The 17,490-nt window shown below is 38.9% G+C and overlaps 1 protein-coding gene across 1 annotated transcript in view; it reads right to left on the reverse strand.

Annotated features, from left to right (window-relative positions):
* MYH15 (myosin heavy chain 15) overlaps positions 1-17,490 on the reverse strand; it is a gene marked incomplete at both ends in the record, with an annotated part of 190,996 nt that overhangs the window by 156,025 nt on the left and 17,481 nt on the right. The window contains 2 exon segments of the mRNA XM_081235333.1: positions 8,064-8,202; positions 9,430-9,533. Coding sequence (XP_081091459.1) covers positions 8,064-8,202; positions 9,430-9,533 — 243 coding nt within the window.

The raw sequence follows: 17,490 nt of genomic DNA on the forward strand, positions 1-17,490 counted from the left end.
CGCAATAACGAAGTGATCACTGAAGAAATCAAAGAGGAAATTTAAAAATACCTAGAAACAAATGACAATGGAGACACGACGACCCAAAACCTATGGGACGCAGCAAAAGCAGTTCTAAGGGGGAAGTTTATAGCAATACAATCCCACCTTAAGAAACAGGAAACATTTCGAGTAAACAACCTGACCCTGCACCTAAAGCAATTAGAGAAAGAAGAACAAAAAACCCCCAAAGCTAGCAGAAGGAAAGAAATCATAAAGTTCAGATAGAAATAAATGAAAAAGAAATGAAGGAAACGATAGCAAAGATCAATAAAACTAAAAGCTGGTTCTTTGAGAAGATAAACAAAATTGACAAACGATTAGCCAGACTCATCAAGAAAAGAAGGGAGAAGACTCAAATCAATAGAATTAGAAATGAAAAAGGAGAAGTAACAACTGACACTGCAGAAATACAAAAGATCATGAGAGATTAGTATAAGCAACTCTATGCCAATAAAATGGACAACCTGGAAGAAATGGACAAATTCTTAGAAATGCACAACCTGCCAAGACTGACTCAGGAAGAAATAGAAAATATGAATAGACCCATCACAAGCACTGAAATTGAAACTGTGATTAAAAATCTTCCAACAAACAAAAGCCCAGGACCAGATGGCTTCACAGGTGAATTCTATCAAACATTTAGAGAAGAACTAACACCTATCCTTCTCAAACTCTTCCAAAATATAGCAGAGGGAGGAACACTCCCAAACTCATTCTATGAGGCCGACATCACCTTGATACCAAAACCAGGCAAGGATGTCACAAAGAAAGAAAACTACAGGCCAATATCACTGATGAACATACATGCAAAAATCCTCAACAAAATACTAGCAAACAGAATCCAACAGCACATTAAAAGGATCATACACCATGATCAAGTGGGGTTTATTCCAGGAATGCAAGGATTCTTCAATATACGCAAATCAATCAATGTGATACACCATATTAACAAGTTGAAGGAGAAAAACCATATGATCATCTCAATAGATGCAGAAAAAGCTTTCGACAAAATTCAACACCCATTTATGATAAAAACCCTGCAGAAAGTAGGCATAGAGGGATCTTTCCTCAACATAATAAAGGCCATATATGACCAACCCACAGCCAACATTGTCCTCAATGGTGAAAAACTGAAACCATTTCCACTAAGATCAGGAACAAGACAAGGCTGCCCACTCTCACCACTCTTATTCAACATAGTTTTGGAAGTTTTAGCCACAGCAATCAGAGAAGAAAAGGAAATAAAAGGAATCCAAATTGGAAAAGAAGAAGTAAAGCTGTCACTGTTTGCAGATGACATGATACTATACATAGAGAATCCTAAAGATGCTACCGAAAAACTACTAGAGCTAATCAATGAATTTGGTAAAGTAGCAGGATACAAAATTAATGTACAGAAATCTCTGGCATTCCTGTACACTAATGATGAAAAATCTGAAAATGAAATCAAGAAAACACTCCCATTTACCATCGCAACAAAAAGAATAAAATATCTAGGAATAAACCTACCTAAGGAGACAAAAGACCTGTATGCAGAAAATTATAAGACACTGATGAAAGAAATTAAAGATGATACAAATAGATGGAGAGATATACCATGCTCCTGGATTGGAAGAATCAACATTGTGAAAATGACTCTACTACCCAAAGCAATCTACAGATTCAATGCAATCCCTATCAAACTACCACTGGCATTTTTCACAGAACTAGAACAAAAAATTTCAAAATTTGTTTGGAAAAACAAAAGGCCCCGAATAGCCAAAGCAATCTTGAGAACGAAAAACGGAGCTGGAGGAATCAGGCTCCCTGACTTCAGACTATACTACAAAGCTACAGTAATTAAGACAGTCTGGTACTGGCATAAAAACAGAAAGATAGATCAGTGGATCAGGATAGAAAGCCCAGAGATAAACCCACGCACATATGGCCAACTTATCTTTGATAAAGGAGGCAGGAATGTACAGTGGAGAAAGGACAGCCTCTTCAATAAGTGGTGCTGGGAAAACTGGACAGGGACATGTAAAAGTTTGAGATTAGATCATTCCCTAACACCATACACAAAAATAAGCTCAAAATGGATTAAAGACTTAAATGTAAGGCCAGAAACTATCCAACTCTTAGAGGAAACCATAGGTAGAACACTCTATGACATAAATCACAGCAAGATCCTTTTGGACCCACCTCCTAGAGAAATGGAAATAAAAACAAAGATAAACAAATGGGACCTAATGAAACTTCAAAGCTTTTGCACAGCAAAGGAAACCATAAACAAGACCAAAAGACAACCCTCAGAATGGGAGAAAATATTTGCAAATGAAGCAACTGACAAAAGATTAATCTCCAAAATTTATAAACAGCTCATGCAGCTCAATAGCAAAAAAACAAACAACCCAATCCAAAAATGGGCAGAAGACTTAAGTAGGCATTTCTCCAAAGAAGATATACAGACTGCCAACAAACACATGAAAGAATGCTTAACATCATTAATCATTAGAGAAATGCAAATCAAAACTACAATGAGATATCATCTCACACCAGTCAGAATGGCCATCATCAAGAAATCTAGAAACAATAAATGCTGGAGAGGGTGTGGAGAAAAGGGAACACTCTTGCACTGCTGGTGGGAATGTGAATTGGTACAGCCACTATGGAGAACAGTATGGAGGTTCCTTAAAAAACTACAAATAGAACTACCATATGACCCAGCAATCCCACTACTAGGCATATACCCTGAGAAAACCATAATTCAAAAAGAGACATGTACCAAAATGTTCATTGCAGCTCTATTCACAATAGCCCGGAGCTGGAAACAACCTAAGTGTCCATCATCGGATGAATGGATAAAGAAGATGTGGCACATATATACAATGGAATATTACTCAGCCATAAAAAGAAACGAAACTGAGCTATTTGTAATGAGGTGGATAGACCTAGAGTCTGTCATACAGAGTGAAGTTAGTCAGAAAGAGAAAGACAAATACCGTATGCTAACACATATATACGGAATTAAAAAAAAAATGTCATGAAGAACCTAGGGGCAAAACGGGAATAAAGACACAGACCTACTTGAGAATGGACTTGAGGATATGGGGAGGGGGAAGGATAAGCTGTGACAAAGCGAAAGAGAGGCATGGACATATATACAGTACCAAACATAAGGTAGATAGCTAGTGGGAAGCAGCCGCAGAGCACAGGGAGATCATCTCGGTGCTTTGTGACTGCCTGGAGGGGTGGGATGGGGAGGGTGGGAGGGAGGGAGATGCATGAGGGAAGGGATGTGGGAACAGATGTATGTGTATGACTGATTCACTTTGTTATAAAGCAGAAACTAATAAAAAAAATCTTCCAACAACAACAACAAAAAAAACAATCTAACCCTACACTTAAAACAACTAGAGAAAGAAGAACAAAGAAAACCCAAAGTCAGTAGAAGAAAAGAAATCATAAAGTTCAGAGCAGAAATAAATGAAATAGAAATGAAGAAAACAACAGCAAAGATCAATAAAACTAAAATCTGCTTCTTTGAGAAGACAAACAAAATTGATAAACCCTTAGCCAGACTCATCAATAAAAAAAGGGAGAGGATGAAAATCAATAAAATTAGAAATGAAAAAGGAGAAATCACAACTGACAATGCAGAAATACAAAGGATTATAAGAGACTACTACAAACAACTATATGCCAATAAAATGGACAACCATGAAGAAATGGACAAATTCTTCAAAAGGTACAATTTTCCAAGACTGAACCAGGAAGAATTAGAAAATATAAACAGACATATCACAAGTAATGAAATTGAAACCATAATTAAAACTCTTTCAACAAACAAAAGTCCAGGACCAGATAGATAGAATTCACTTCACAGGCGAATTCTATCAAACATTTAGCGAAGAGCTAACACCCATCCTTCTCAAACTCTTCCAAAAAATTGCAGAGGAAAGAACATTCCCAATCTCATTCTACAAGGCCACCATCACCCTGATACCAAAACCAGAAAAAGATATCACAAAATAAGAAAATTATAGACCAATATCACTGATGAACATAGATGCCAAAATCCTGAACAGAGTACTAGCAAACAGAATCCAACAACACATTAAAAGCATCATACACCATGATCAAGTGGGATTTATCCCAGGGATACAAGGATTCTTCAATATACGCAAATCAATCAATGTGATACACCACATTAACAAATTAAGGAATAAAAACCATATGATCATCTCAAAAGATGGAGAAAAAGCTTTTGACAAAATTCAACACTTATTTATGATAAAAACTCTCCAGAAAGTGGGCATAGCAGGAACCTACCTCAACATAATAAAGGCCATATACATCAAACCCACAGCAAGCATCATACTCAATGGTGAAAAACTGAAAGCATTTCCACTAAGATCAGGAACAAGAAAAGGATGTCTACTCTCGCCACTCTTACTCAACATAGTTTTAGAAGTCCTAGACACAGCAATCAGAAAAGAAAAAGAAATAAAAAGAATACATATTGGAAAAGAAGTAAAACTGTCACTGTTTGCAGATGACATAATACTATACATAGAAAATCCTGAAGATGCCACCAGAAAACTACTAGAACTAATCAGTGAATTTGGTAATGTTGCAGGATACAAATTAATGCACAAAAATCTCTCGCATATCTATACACCAACAATGAAAAATCAGGAAGAGAAATTAAGGAAATAATCCCATTTACCATCACAGTAAAAAGAATAAAATACCTAGGAATAAACCTGCCTAAGGAAAAAAAAGACGTGTACTCAGAAAACTATAAAATACTGATAAAAGAAATCAAAGATGACATAAACAGATGGAGAAATATGCCATGTTCTTGGATTGGAAGAATCAACATTGTGAAAATGACTATACTACCCAAAACAATCTACAGATTCAATGCAATCCCTATCAAACTACCAATGGCAGTCTTCACAGAATTAGAACAAAAAATTTTACAATTTGTATGGAAACACAAAAGACTCCAAATAGCCAAAGCAATCTTGAGAAAGAAAAACGGAGTTGGAGGAATCAGGCTCCCTGACTTCAAACTATACCACAAAGCTACAGTAATCAAGACAGTATGGCACTGGCACAAAAACAGAAATATAGATCAATGGTACAGGATAGAATGCCCAGAGATAAACCCACACACACATATGATCACCTAATTTACGACAAAGGAGGCAAGAACATACAATGTAGAAAAGACAGCCTCTTCAATAAGTGGTGCTGGGAAAACTGGACAGCTACATGTAAAAGAATGAAATTAGAACACTGCATAACACCATACACAAAAATAAACTCCAAATGAATTAAAGACCTAGATGTAAGACCAGACACTATAAAACTCGTAGAGGAAAATATAGGGAAAACACTCTCTGACATAAACTACAACAAGATCATTTTTGACCCACCTCCTAGAGTAACGGAAATAAAAGCAAAAATAAGCAAATGGGAGTTAATTAAACTTAAACGCTTTTGCACAGTAAAGGAAACCATAAACAAGACAAAAAGACAACCCTCAGAATGGCAGAAAATATTTGCAAATGAAGCAACAGAAAAAGGATTAAGCTCAAAAATATAGAAACAGCTCATGGAGCTCAATATCAAAAAAAATAAACAATCCAATTAAAAAATGGGTAGAAGACCTAAATAGACATTTCACTAAGGAAGACATACAGATAGCCAAGAGGCACATGAAAAGATGCTCAACATCACTAATTATTAGAGAAATGCAAATCAAAACTACAATGAGATATCACCTCATACCGGTCAGAATGGCCATTATCAAAAAATCTAGAAACAATAAATGCTGGAAAGGGTATGATGAAAAGGGAACCCTCCTGCACTGTTGGTGGGAATGTAAATTGATACAGCCACTATGGAGAACAGTATGGAGGTTCCTTAAAAAACTAAAAATAACTACCATATGACCCAGCAATACCACTACTGGACATATACCTGAGAAAACCATAATTCAAAAAGAGACATGTACCACAATGTTCATTGCAGCACTATTTACAATAACCAGGACATGGAATCAACCTAGATGCCCATCAACAGATGAATGGCTAAAGAAGATGTGGCACATATATACAATGGAATATTACTCAGCCATAAAAATAAATGAAACTGAGTTATTTGTAGTAAGGTGGATGGACCTAGAGTCTGTCATACAGAATGAAGCAAGTCAGTAAGAGAAAAACAAATACTGTATGCTAACACATATATATGGAATCTTAAAAAATAAAAGTACTGATGAACCTAGTTGCAGGGCAGGAATAAAGATGTAGACATAGGGAATGGACTTGAGGACACAGGTAGGAGGGGGAAGCTGGGGTGAAGTGAGAGTAGCATCGACATACATACACACTGAATGTAAAATAGTCAGTTAGTGGGAAGCAGCAGCATAGCACAGGGAGATCAGCTTGGTGCTTTGCATCCACCTAGAGGGGTGGGATAGGGATGATGGGAGGGAGGCTCAAGAGGGAGGGGATATGGGGACATATGTATGCATATGGCTGATTCACCTTGGTGTACAACAGAAACTAACACAGTATTGTGAAGCAATTATACTCCTATAAAAATCTATTTCAAAAAAAAAAGAACACAATGAGACACCACCACCTTATACCCATTAAGATGGCTCTTAAAAAAAAATAAAAAACCACAGAAAACAATAAGTGTTGGTGAGGATGTAGAAAAATTTGAACCCCTGTGCATTGCTGGTGAGAATGGAAAATGGTGCAGCCACCATGGAAAACAATATGGTGGTTCCTTAAAAAATTAAATATAGAATTTCCACTTAATCCAGCAATTCCACTTCTAGGTATGTACACAAAAGAAGGGAAAGCACAGACTCAAAAAGATATTTGAACACTAATGTTCACAGCAGCATTATTCACACTAGTGAAAAGTGGAAGGAACTCAAGTGTTTATAAAGAGATGAATGGATAAACAAAAAGTAGAATATACATACAATGGAATGTTATGCAGCCTTAGAAAGGAATGAAATTCTGACACTTACTCCAACATGTCTTGAAGACATCATGCTAAGTGAAATAGACCAGACACAAAAGGACAATATATATTGTATGAATGCACTTATATGAGGTACCCAGAGTAGTCAAATTCATAGAGACAGAAAGTAGACTAAAATTTTCCAGGGGTTAGGGGTAGGGGGTAATAGGAAATTATTGTTTTATGGGTATAAAGTTTCAGTTTGGGATAATGAGAAAGTTCTGGAGATGAATAGTGGTGATGATTGCACAACAATGTGAAAGTACTTAATGCCACTAATATGTACAGTTAAAATGGGTAAAATTTTATGTTGTGTATATTTTACCACAATTAAAAATATAAAATTTTAAAAATTATTTGTTGAAAGATTTGAATGTTTTTTCCTTTTTGTTGCAATTGCCAGGAATTTTAATATTAAATGAAATAATTATGACTATGACTCCTTCTTTTCATAATTGTGATTTTCTATTTTGATGATCATTCTAGACAGATAACTCATTATAGATCTTTTTGGTAAGCAGGCATGACTATAGATTTTTAGAATATGAATAAAAAACAAAGGGAAAAGAAGCCATTTTTTTTTCAACCCAGTGGAAACTCCTGCTTTGGAATTTTACAGATCTTTGTTCATACCTTCATTATGCCACTTCATACATCTCATGGTGATTTGTTCCTTTTTCTGTTTTTCTCAATAGTCTATATGCTGAAGGTAGGCTACATCTTAGTCAATCCTATGTCACCCAAGTTTAGTAAATTTACTGGCATCATCAATAATTAATTAAGGAATGTGTCTTATTCTGAGATACAAGGATTCTAATTCAGAATGTTGGCTGAGAGAATAATTTGGGGGAACAGCAATTGAGGGAGATTGCTGATTAATTTCAACATTTTCCAAAAACTAAGAGGTGAGTTTAACTGCAAGGAAAAGGGGAGCAGGCCTGGGGTCAGGGATTTGAAGAGCATACATGCCATGTCTTTAAAGTAATCCTTACTTTCTGTGCCATCTGCTTCTACTTGCTCTTCTCTGGGCTTCTGTTTAAATTTCATGTTTCCGAAGTACAGGATGGCTCCAGTGAGTTTATAGGATCCGTACTTCTCATCAGGAAGAAAGCCCAAAATGTCCATGGCTTGCTGTAAAAAGAGAAGCAGATGGCCAAGTCTTCATTTGCCTAATGGCTGCAGTAAGCACCTCACCCCCGCTGTGTGTCACACCTCCCTCCACTCAGTGGGCTGTGGGCTGCCAGGAGACAGATCACCACAGCCCCTAAGTGAAGTGTGACAGCTCTGTTCAAAGCAATGCAAATTGGCCCTGTTGGTGCTTGGTCACCCACAGTCTGCTTATCCCTTTAAAAGAGAATTAGGAAGGCTTATGACTTGACTTGTTTAATTTCCAGTAGTTTTAGAACTTTCCTCGGCTGCCCTGCCCACCTCCTCTCCTTTCCAATAATCTATCATTAACTGGCTATATGAGCTAAATTATTTTGCCTTTCATGGTTATGGAAGAAAGTAGCACCATATCTGATAGGTTGCTTATTTCTGGGATCCCATATGTTCTCCCAGCTTTATTCCAGATACATTTTAAAGACTGGCAAAAGGAAGTATTTAAGAAAAGAAAAACCATGTCACCAAAGAACAGCATCCTAGGAAGCCACTGCACATGGTAAGAAGTGTGTTCTCACACACTCCAGGAGGATAGAAATCGGTACAATCTTTCTAGTGGTTAATTTAGAATATGTATCAAGAGGCTATAAAAAAATCATAATCCTATCTAGTAATTTCACTTTTAGGAATCTAGCATAAGATGACTCTGACATATAGAAAAAGCACTCCCCTACAAAGACATTCACCACAGTAGGAAAAAAAAAACAAAAAACCACAACCTTGAGTCTAACAGTAGGAGAATGATTAACTAAACTATAGAATTAATGTCTGATAAAATATTAAGTATCCATTTAAATGTTTATGAAGTTTGTAATAACACTAAAAATGCTTAAGAATAATGAAAAAAGCAAAGTATATAGCATATGCAGTATGATTATAATCTTTGATTTAAAAAAAAACCACCAAAACAACTATGTAACAACAATCCCAAATAGAAAAAAATAAAGACTAAAAACAGTGGTTGTCGCTGAGTTGAAGCATCTTCCTACTTTTCCATATGTACCAAAGTCACTATATTGACAAAATAAATAAGTATAAAACTTTGCACAGAAACCGTCCTGGAGGGGCTCCTTCCACTCTCTACCCCCAGGGGAAGGAAGGTCACTTCTCCAGGACCCTTAGGAAGAGAGGAGATCTAAGATGCTTTCTTTCATTTCTCATTGTCATTACCAGACTTTGATAACTAACAAGCCTTACATCTGTGGCCAGCAATTCTTCAGCATCATCCAAGCTCTCCAGAGCAACTGCTCCATGAGAGCAAAAATGAAAGTCAGAGGGATTTTCAGACACAAGGAGCATATCTGCTGTGGGAAAACCATCAGTTAAACAGCTTAAAGAAATCCACAAGGCTTTAGAAAATAAGTGAGCAATATTCACAGTTTACTCTTACGGCTTACAGCATACTTGTAAACAAGCCAAAATAAAATCCATAGTCTACACCCAAACCTCTGCAATCAATTTCTGCCCTCTATTAACTTGTCAGTCATGTGTTAATGCCTCCCAAGAGAAGACTAGGCAGGCCAAATCTGAAAGCAGATTCAATTGCAGCAGCTTGAATTGGTGTGCAAAAAAAAAACAGATAATGCATGTTGGCAAAACTTTGAAAACAGGAATTTGGCCAAGATACATGGTTGAGGGCCAGAGGACAAAAAGTGGTTTGTAAATTATAACAGGCCTGAGCTTCAAAAGCTAGGAAGCAGGCCGACCCTGGGGTCAGCACCCAGGGAACATTAGCAGTGTAATCCTGTCACATCACGTCCTCCCTATTAGGAGGCTGAGTCTGTCTTTCAAGGGATCCGTAAATCAGCTACTATGTTCAGTGCTGCACCTCTGATATGTCTAAGACTCCTGACATGATTCACTTAGTCAGGAAGCATAATGCAAGCTGAAGCCAAGGCAAACTGTCAGCAGCACATCTGCAACCGACGTGGCCAAATCACATTAACCTCTTAAAGCCTGACACTTGCTCTCAGTGAAGTTTTTTGAGCCAATCTGAGTTTTGTTTAGCACTCAATGAAGTGAGACTCTATTATCCTGAACCCCAAATCTCAGAAACAAAGAAATTAGGCTATGTGAATGTTCGTAGAAGCTCTATTTGGAAACAACCCAGATGTCCATCAATAATTAACAAAACATTGTTTATCCACACAATGGATTATTATTACTTAGCAAACAAATGAATGAACTATGAATATGTGCTACAACATGGAAGGATCTCAAAATAATTATGCTGAGTGAAATAAGCCAGAAAAAGAAGAGTATATACTGCATGATTCCATCTTTTAAAATTCTAGAAATGCAATCAAATCTATAGATTGCAGAAAGCATATTAGTGACAGAAAACATATTAGTGGTTGTCTAGAGACTGGGTTAGAAGAGGAAGGCTTGAGGGAGTGAGAATGGGCAGGAGGGAGGGATTACAAGAGATAACGAGAAAACTTTTGAATGGATACGTACATTATTTTGATTGTGGTGATGGTTTCACCTCATAGATACACATGTCAATACTTACACTTAGGTCAATAATACTTTGATAAAGCTATGTGATAAAAGTAATTGGGCTAGCCCAAAAGAAATCAGGCTGAATGCAAGTACAATATATAACTTAAACAGAAATAAAATTCATAATAATTTTTTAAAGTATTTACTTCAATGGTGATTCAAATGTCCCTGAAATGTTACTACTTCTCAGGAATCTCCTTATATTCTTCCTTATGCTTCACCTTATATCAACAAATATTTGTTTGAGATCCAATAATATGCCAGGCATTACTGTAAGTTTTAGGGATACATCAGTGAAAAAAGATCCCATTCCTGCCCTCATAAAGCTTATATTCCAACAGGAGGAGACAGAAGTAAAAAAAAAAATGAGTAAAATATATGACATGTAAGATAGTAATTACTATGGAGATAAATAAAAGCAGGGAAAGGGAGTAAAATGTGTTGGAGATGCAGAGTTGCAGTTTTTAATAGGGTGATCAGGGAAGGCCTCCACAAGGTCAAGTTTGAGTTATGGGAGAGAATCATGGATAAGTAGGGAAAGAATGTTCCAGAAAGAAAAAAGCCAATGCAAAGGCCCTGGGGTGGAAGGTTGCCTGGAATTTTGAGTTGCTACAGTTGGTCAAAGAAGGGGTAGATCATGAGGACAGAGAGGCATCAAGAGTGCCTCACAGGCTATGTTGAGGATTTGGGCATTTCTGCTCTATGTGAGATATGAAGCCATTACAGGTTTTTGAGTAGAGAAGTGACATGATCTGATTTTTTTTTTTAATTTACTATGGCTGCTGGTTAAAGACAGAGGGACAGGGTGGGAGCAGGGATACCAGGAAAGGGTTAATACAGGAGGGAGATGATGGTACTTGACTGGGAGAATAACAACAGACATGGAGAGAAGTAGTCAAAGCTTGGGTTTTGAAAGTAGAGTCAACAGGATTTGCTAATGGAACAAATGAGAATAATGTGGGAGAAAGGCTGATCAAGGGTAACTCCAAGGGTTTGTGCCCAGGCAGGTGGAAGGATGGAGATGCCTTCAGCCAACCTGGGAAACACTGTGGTAGGAGCAGGTCTTGTGCGGTGGAGTTCAGGAACTAGGCTGTAGGGGTATGACGTTTGAGATGCCTATTCAACATCCAAGTGGAGACATATAAGAGTCAGTTAGCTATCAGTCTGAAATACTAAAGAAAAGTCTGGACTCATGATCCAACTTTGCAAGTCATCAGATAGAAATGATCTTTAAAGTGGTCAGTCTAGATGATCTATCACCACAAGATAGAGCCAAGGACTGAGACCCAGGGCACTCTGAAGTCATGGACTGAATGAAAGAGAGAAGCCTGCAAAGCTATGCCCAGAGATTTAGGAGAGAAACAAGGGAGGGTGGTCTACTAGAAGCCAAGGTGGGGAGATTTTCAAGGAAGAGGGAGTCAGCAGGGGTATCAAATACTGTCCCGACTGTATACTGTCAATAATCTCTCTATATATTCTTTTGCAAGGTTCATTCATGATTTTACTGATGACTCTCAAATCTACATTTAGTTTCTGAGCTCCAGACCTAGTCTCCAACTTCCCATTGGACATTTCAATGTGGATGGCCATAGGTAGCTTAAACCCAGCATTACCACAACCAGATGGATGATGTTTTCCTATCTTCCCAGAAGCTATTCCTCTTCTGTGGTTCCTTATCACACCCAGGCCAGACATCTGGGTGTGACAATGTCCTGTTCCTTCACCTCCTTCACAGCTCAGATACAGACATCATCTCCATTTCTTTCAAATCAAAGCATTTGTTTAATCTTTTTTCTATACCATAGGTATATGCTAGGGGAGGACATAAGGATACAAAACTAAAAGAGTCCTTTCCCTCGAGGAGGGTAGAGGAACCACACTCCTAAACAGTGCAGGAAACACTGCCGTGTGTCTTTAGGGGGTGGGGCATGTTTCAGTGGCTGACTCGTTAAAAAAAAAAATCTACTTTCCAAGATTGCTTTGCCACGAATTACCTGTTAGATCATTCTAGATCAACCTTTCATAGAATTTTCATTTTACTCTCTCTCATGTTTATTATGTCATTTTTGATCATTTTCACCCTGGTCATGATGATCAAATGTGCTATATCTGACATTATTTTTTGCATGTTAAATATAGGAAAGTGGAAGGCTAGAAAGGCTCACTACTTGCCCAGGGTCAAATTCATGATAAAATGAATTTAAAACACAGTCTCTAGTGTTTCTGTTAGACTACGCCACCCACAACTGAAACCTGTATGAATAAACATGACGGGATTCCATTTCCTCCTTTGTCATAGACAGAAGGAGGGTCTTACTTCTGAGCAAGCTCAACATTGGACAAACACAGAGGGAGAGAGAGCAGGGGGCAAGAACGCCACATGCCCAAGGACTAGAGGACCGGGTGGAGGAAAGAGCCAAGATTCAGGAGGGGGCTGCTAATAAGACAGAATGGTGAGCCCAAGTGCTATGTATGCATTGCTCCCTCAGCCCCTCCCCGCTTCCAGATGCATCATTTCAGGATGTCACTCAGCACACGCGATGGACTTTCCTTCCATCTCCTTACAACCAGAAACATGGCTGCCGCAATGGTAATCATTCACTGGAGCAGCTGCCCTCAGCATGAAGTGGTGGCTCCAGAGAATGCCGAGGCCAGAGCACGAATGTCTGAGGAACTCTGAAAGGCCTTTAGATCAAACATCTCCCCCTCCCTGGGTCTTATCAAAACTTATTTTCAAGGAACAGTAAATTTTAATTGGTTTGAGGCTTGAGGTTATCTCAGAGGAGTATCATGTAAATGGGGCTTCCTTTATTTAATTAATTTCTTTCTACCACGGGAAATGGCCTTGAGAGAATGAGAAAAAAAAACTAAATACATTTTTATGAGACACTATTAGAGTCAGAGAGAACTGTCTAGGCCAGTAAGGGCCCACACGGAAGATTGTTGACCAGGCTGGGGCACCTGGAGGATGGGAGGAGGCAGGCGGGGACAGGGAGTGTGTCAGGAAGGATGGGGGTAGGGCAGAAAGAAGGGATGAGGGGATGCTAAAGGTAAAAGTCAACTGCTTCACAATTCCAAAAAGTGCAGGTGTCAACCGTTATACAGGTTCATTTCTAGGGCTCACTCCCCAGTAGGAGATGCAGAGAACACATTAAGGGTGAGTGTTTTATCATTCAAGGCTTTGTTTCATGTCATCCTGACATTAAATTTTACTTTCTGAATGGCTGAATGTTCTCTAAGACTGTGCTCACTATGAAAAGGAGTGAAGCTGACACTGAGCTAAAAATAAACAGTTGAGGGTCTCACAAATGAAGTTCTGTAGCTAGTGCCTCTATGCCACATTACCCGTCATTACCTGTTCCTCAGTGCTGCCATGTACAGCTGAAGAGGTTGTGCACTGCCCAGCTCCAGAGAGAACCATTCACATAGTCTATGGTTTGAACTGCATTCTCTGGAGTTGGGAAGCACACAATCTACACAACCATACACACATCTTATGGCCCCTAATAACGAGTGGGGAGAAAGTGAGTAAAGATATGAGACTAGTTCAAGAGAGACCTAATGGCTAAAGAGGGTAAACTGAATATGTTTCAGAATAGGAGGTCCAGACCCTGACCATTTCCTTCCCCAGAGGCATTCAGGGCACCAGTAGACATTCTCAGGTGCACCTCTTGGCAACCACCACTGTATATTACTGTCACTTTATGGAGTGAGTTCTCAGGGCATTAGGCAAAGTGTCAAGGAGTCTAAGAGTCAAAGACTTGTTTCCTGACCTCCCCTCCTGAAGTTTACACACCACTTGAATAGCAAGAGTGAGCACGATAAATAAATATAAAGAAAAAATCAAATAAAAGAAGAGAAAAAGGAAGATATATGCCAGACCAAGATATACAGATGACGTTGAGAACTAAAGGATTTCAAGGAGCCTTATCTGAAGGGACTGGGGAAGTGGGTTCTAGTTGTACCTGGAACAAGGATCAGCCTTAACTGAAAGGAAAGGGGAGATGAGATCTTCCAGGTCAGGTAGAGGCTAAATGAGGACTGGCTCTGGGGTGACACATCACTCCATTTCCTTGGCTCCTTCAGTGGCTGGCCAGCCTCTGCTGTCATTTTTCACACCCGATTCGTTTGTCATACACAAATGCTCCTATTTTTGGAAATTTGGTCACAGTCCTCATACCGCTAAGCTCTGCCCTCTTGTGTCACTCCTCAGGACACTCTAAAGCTCTTCTTTGGCAGCCATGAATAGAAAGAGTTTAAAATTTTTAGATACCCCAAAGAATAACAATTGGTGTCATAAACAAATGAACTGACAATACCCAACTTGCACCACCAGATGTCAGCCTTTGTACACTAATCAATTTCAGCAGCCCACAGACTGAACAAAGTACATGAATTCATGATAAGCATGAATTTTCCATAGCAGCCCAGAGTCTTCAGATGGTTCTATTAGTAAACAGAGATGCTCCCAAAAATCTTGCAGTCACTGCTGGCACTCACATTGGACCCTATGTGTCAGATACCCTGCACAGCATAGAAATGAGTGTCAAGAATGTTAGATTTGGCAGGGCTAGCCAAAGGAAGACCAAAACAAAAAACAAAACAAAACAAAAAAAAACAACCTGTTCCAGGGTTAGGTAGAGAGAAGGTGGGAAAGAGAGTAGATGCTGCTTTCTTATCACCACCTGCACCCATGGCAAAAATAACTGTCCAGTTTGTAGAGCTTTCTCTATTTGGTGAGAACAATTTGGAGTTGAAGACCATGTAGTCAAAACACTGCTGGATTTATACCATACTTCATCTAAGCATAATGGACTGGGGGAGATTCTTCCCCATCAATTTGCTCACCTGGATCTCCAATCTCATCCCACAGTCACTCCTGTGGGAGTACTGTTGTCCTCAGTGACAGATGCAATACCTTTGAAATCCCATCAGCTTGTCAATCTCCCCTTCCAGTGACTTTCCATAGCACTCGAGATGTAAACTCTCATCATAACCTGCAAGTGCTGCTTGGTCTGACCCAGCCTATCTGCCCGCACATTACCCCCTCCACCCCTCCATTCTGCCCCCCACGATGGCCATTGTTCTATTCCAAGAATAAACCAAATGCATTCCTGCATCAGGGCCTTTGCATTCACTGTTACTTCCTCCTGGAAATTTCTTCCTAGAAATCTTCGCCTACTTGTTCCCTTACTCATTCAGGTGTCTAGAAAAACATCGCCTTCTTCTTCCCCCCCCACCCCCCTCGCCAAGAAGCGTTCGGGATCTTAGTTCCTTAGTTCCCTGACCAGGGATCAAACCCGGGCCCCTGCAGTAGGAACATCAAGTCCTAACCACTGGACAGCCAGGGGATTCCCAAAACATTGCTTTCTTAGAGAGGTCTTATCTGACCCTTCTATCTAAAATATAACCTCCTGGGGAGTTCCCTGGTGGACTAGTGGTTAGGATTCCAGGCTTTCACTGCCGTGTCACCTGGGTTCAGTCCCTAGCCAGGGAACCGAGATCCTGCAAGCTGTGTGGTGCAGCCAAAAAAATAAAAATAAAATAAAATAAAATAGCAAAGGAAAACATAAACAAGACGAAAAGATAACCCTCAGAATGGGAGAAAATATTTGCAAATGAAGCAACTGACAAAGGATTAATCTCCAAAATTTACAAGTAGCTCATGTAGCTCAATATCAAAAAAACAAACAACCTAATCCAAAAATGGGCAGAAGACCTAAATAAACATTTCTCCAAAGAAGATATACAGATTGCCAACAAACACATGAAAGTATGCTCAACATCACAAATCATTAGAGAAATGCAAATCAAAACCACAATGAGGTATCATCTCACACCAGTTAGAATGGCCATCATCAAAAAATCTACAAACAACAAATGCTGGAGAGGGTGTGGAGAAAAGGGAACCCTCTTGCACTGTTGGTGGGAATGTAAATTGATACAGCCACTGTGAAGAACAGTGTGGAGGTTCCTTATAAAACTAAAAATAGAACTACCATGTGACCCAGCACTCCCACTACTGGGCATATACTCTGAGAAATCCATAATTCAAAAAGAGTCATGTACCATAATGTTCATTGCAGCTCTATTTACAATAGCCAGGAGATGGAAACAACCTAAGTGTCTATCGACAGATGAGTGGATAAAGAAGATGTGACGCATATATGCAATGGAATATTACTCAGCCATAAAAAGAAATGAAATTGAGTTATTTGTAGTGAGGTGGATGGACTTAAGAGTCTGTCATACGGAGTGAAGTAAGTCAGAAAGAGAAAAACAAATACCGTATGCTAACACATATATATGAAATCTAAAAAAACATTTTTAAATGGTTCTAAAGAACCTAGGGGCAGGACAGGAATAAAGATGTAGACATAGAGAATGGACTTGAGGACACGGGGAGGGGGAATGGTAAGCTGGGACGAAGTGAGAGAGTGGCATGGACATATATACACAACCAAATGCAAAATAGATAGCTAGTGGGAAGCAGCCGCATTGCACAGGGAGATCAGCTCGGTGCTTTGTGACCACCTAGAGGGGTGGGATAGGGAGGGTGGGAGGGAGACGCAAGAGGGAGGAGAATTAGGGATATATGTATATGTATAGTTGATTCACTTTGTTATAAAGCAGAAACTAACACACCATTGTAAAGCAATTATACTCCAATAAAGATGTTAAAAAATAAAATAAAATAACATCATCCAAACCCCATTTCACTCCATCTGCTCACCCACTTTATTTTTCTCTATTGAC

This window comes from Mesoplodon bidens (assembly GCF_964165515.1).
Source record: "Mesoplodon bidens genome assembly, chromosome: 5".
Lineage (NCBI taxonomy): Eukaryota > Metazoa > Chordata > Mammalia > Artiodactyla > Ziphiidae > Mesoplodon > Mesoplodon bidens.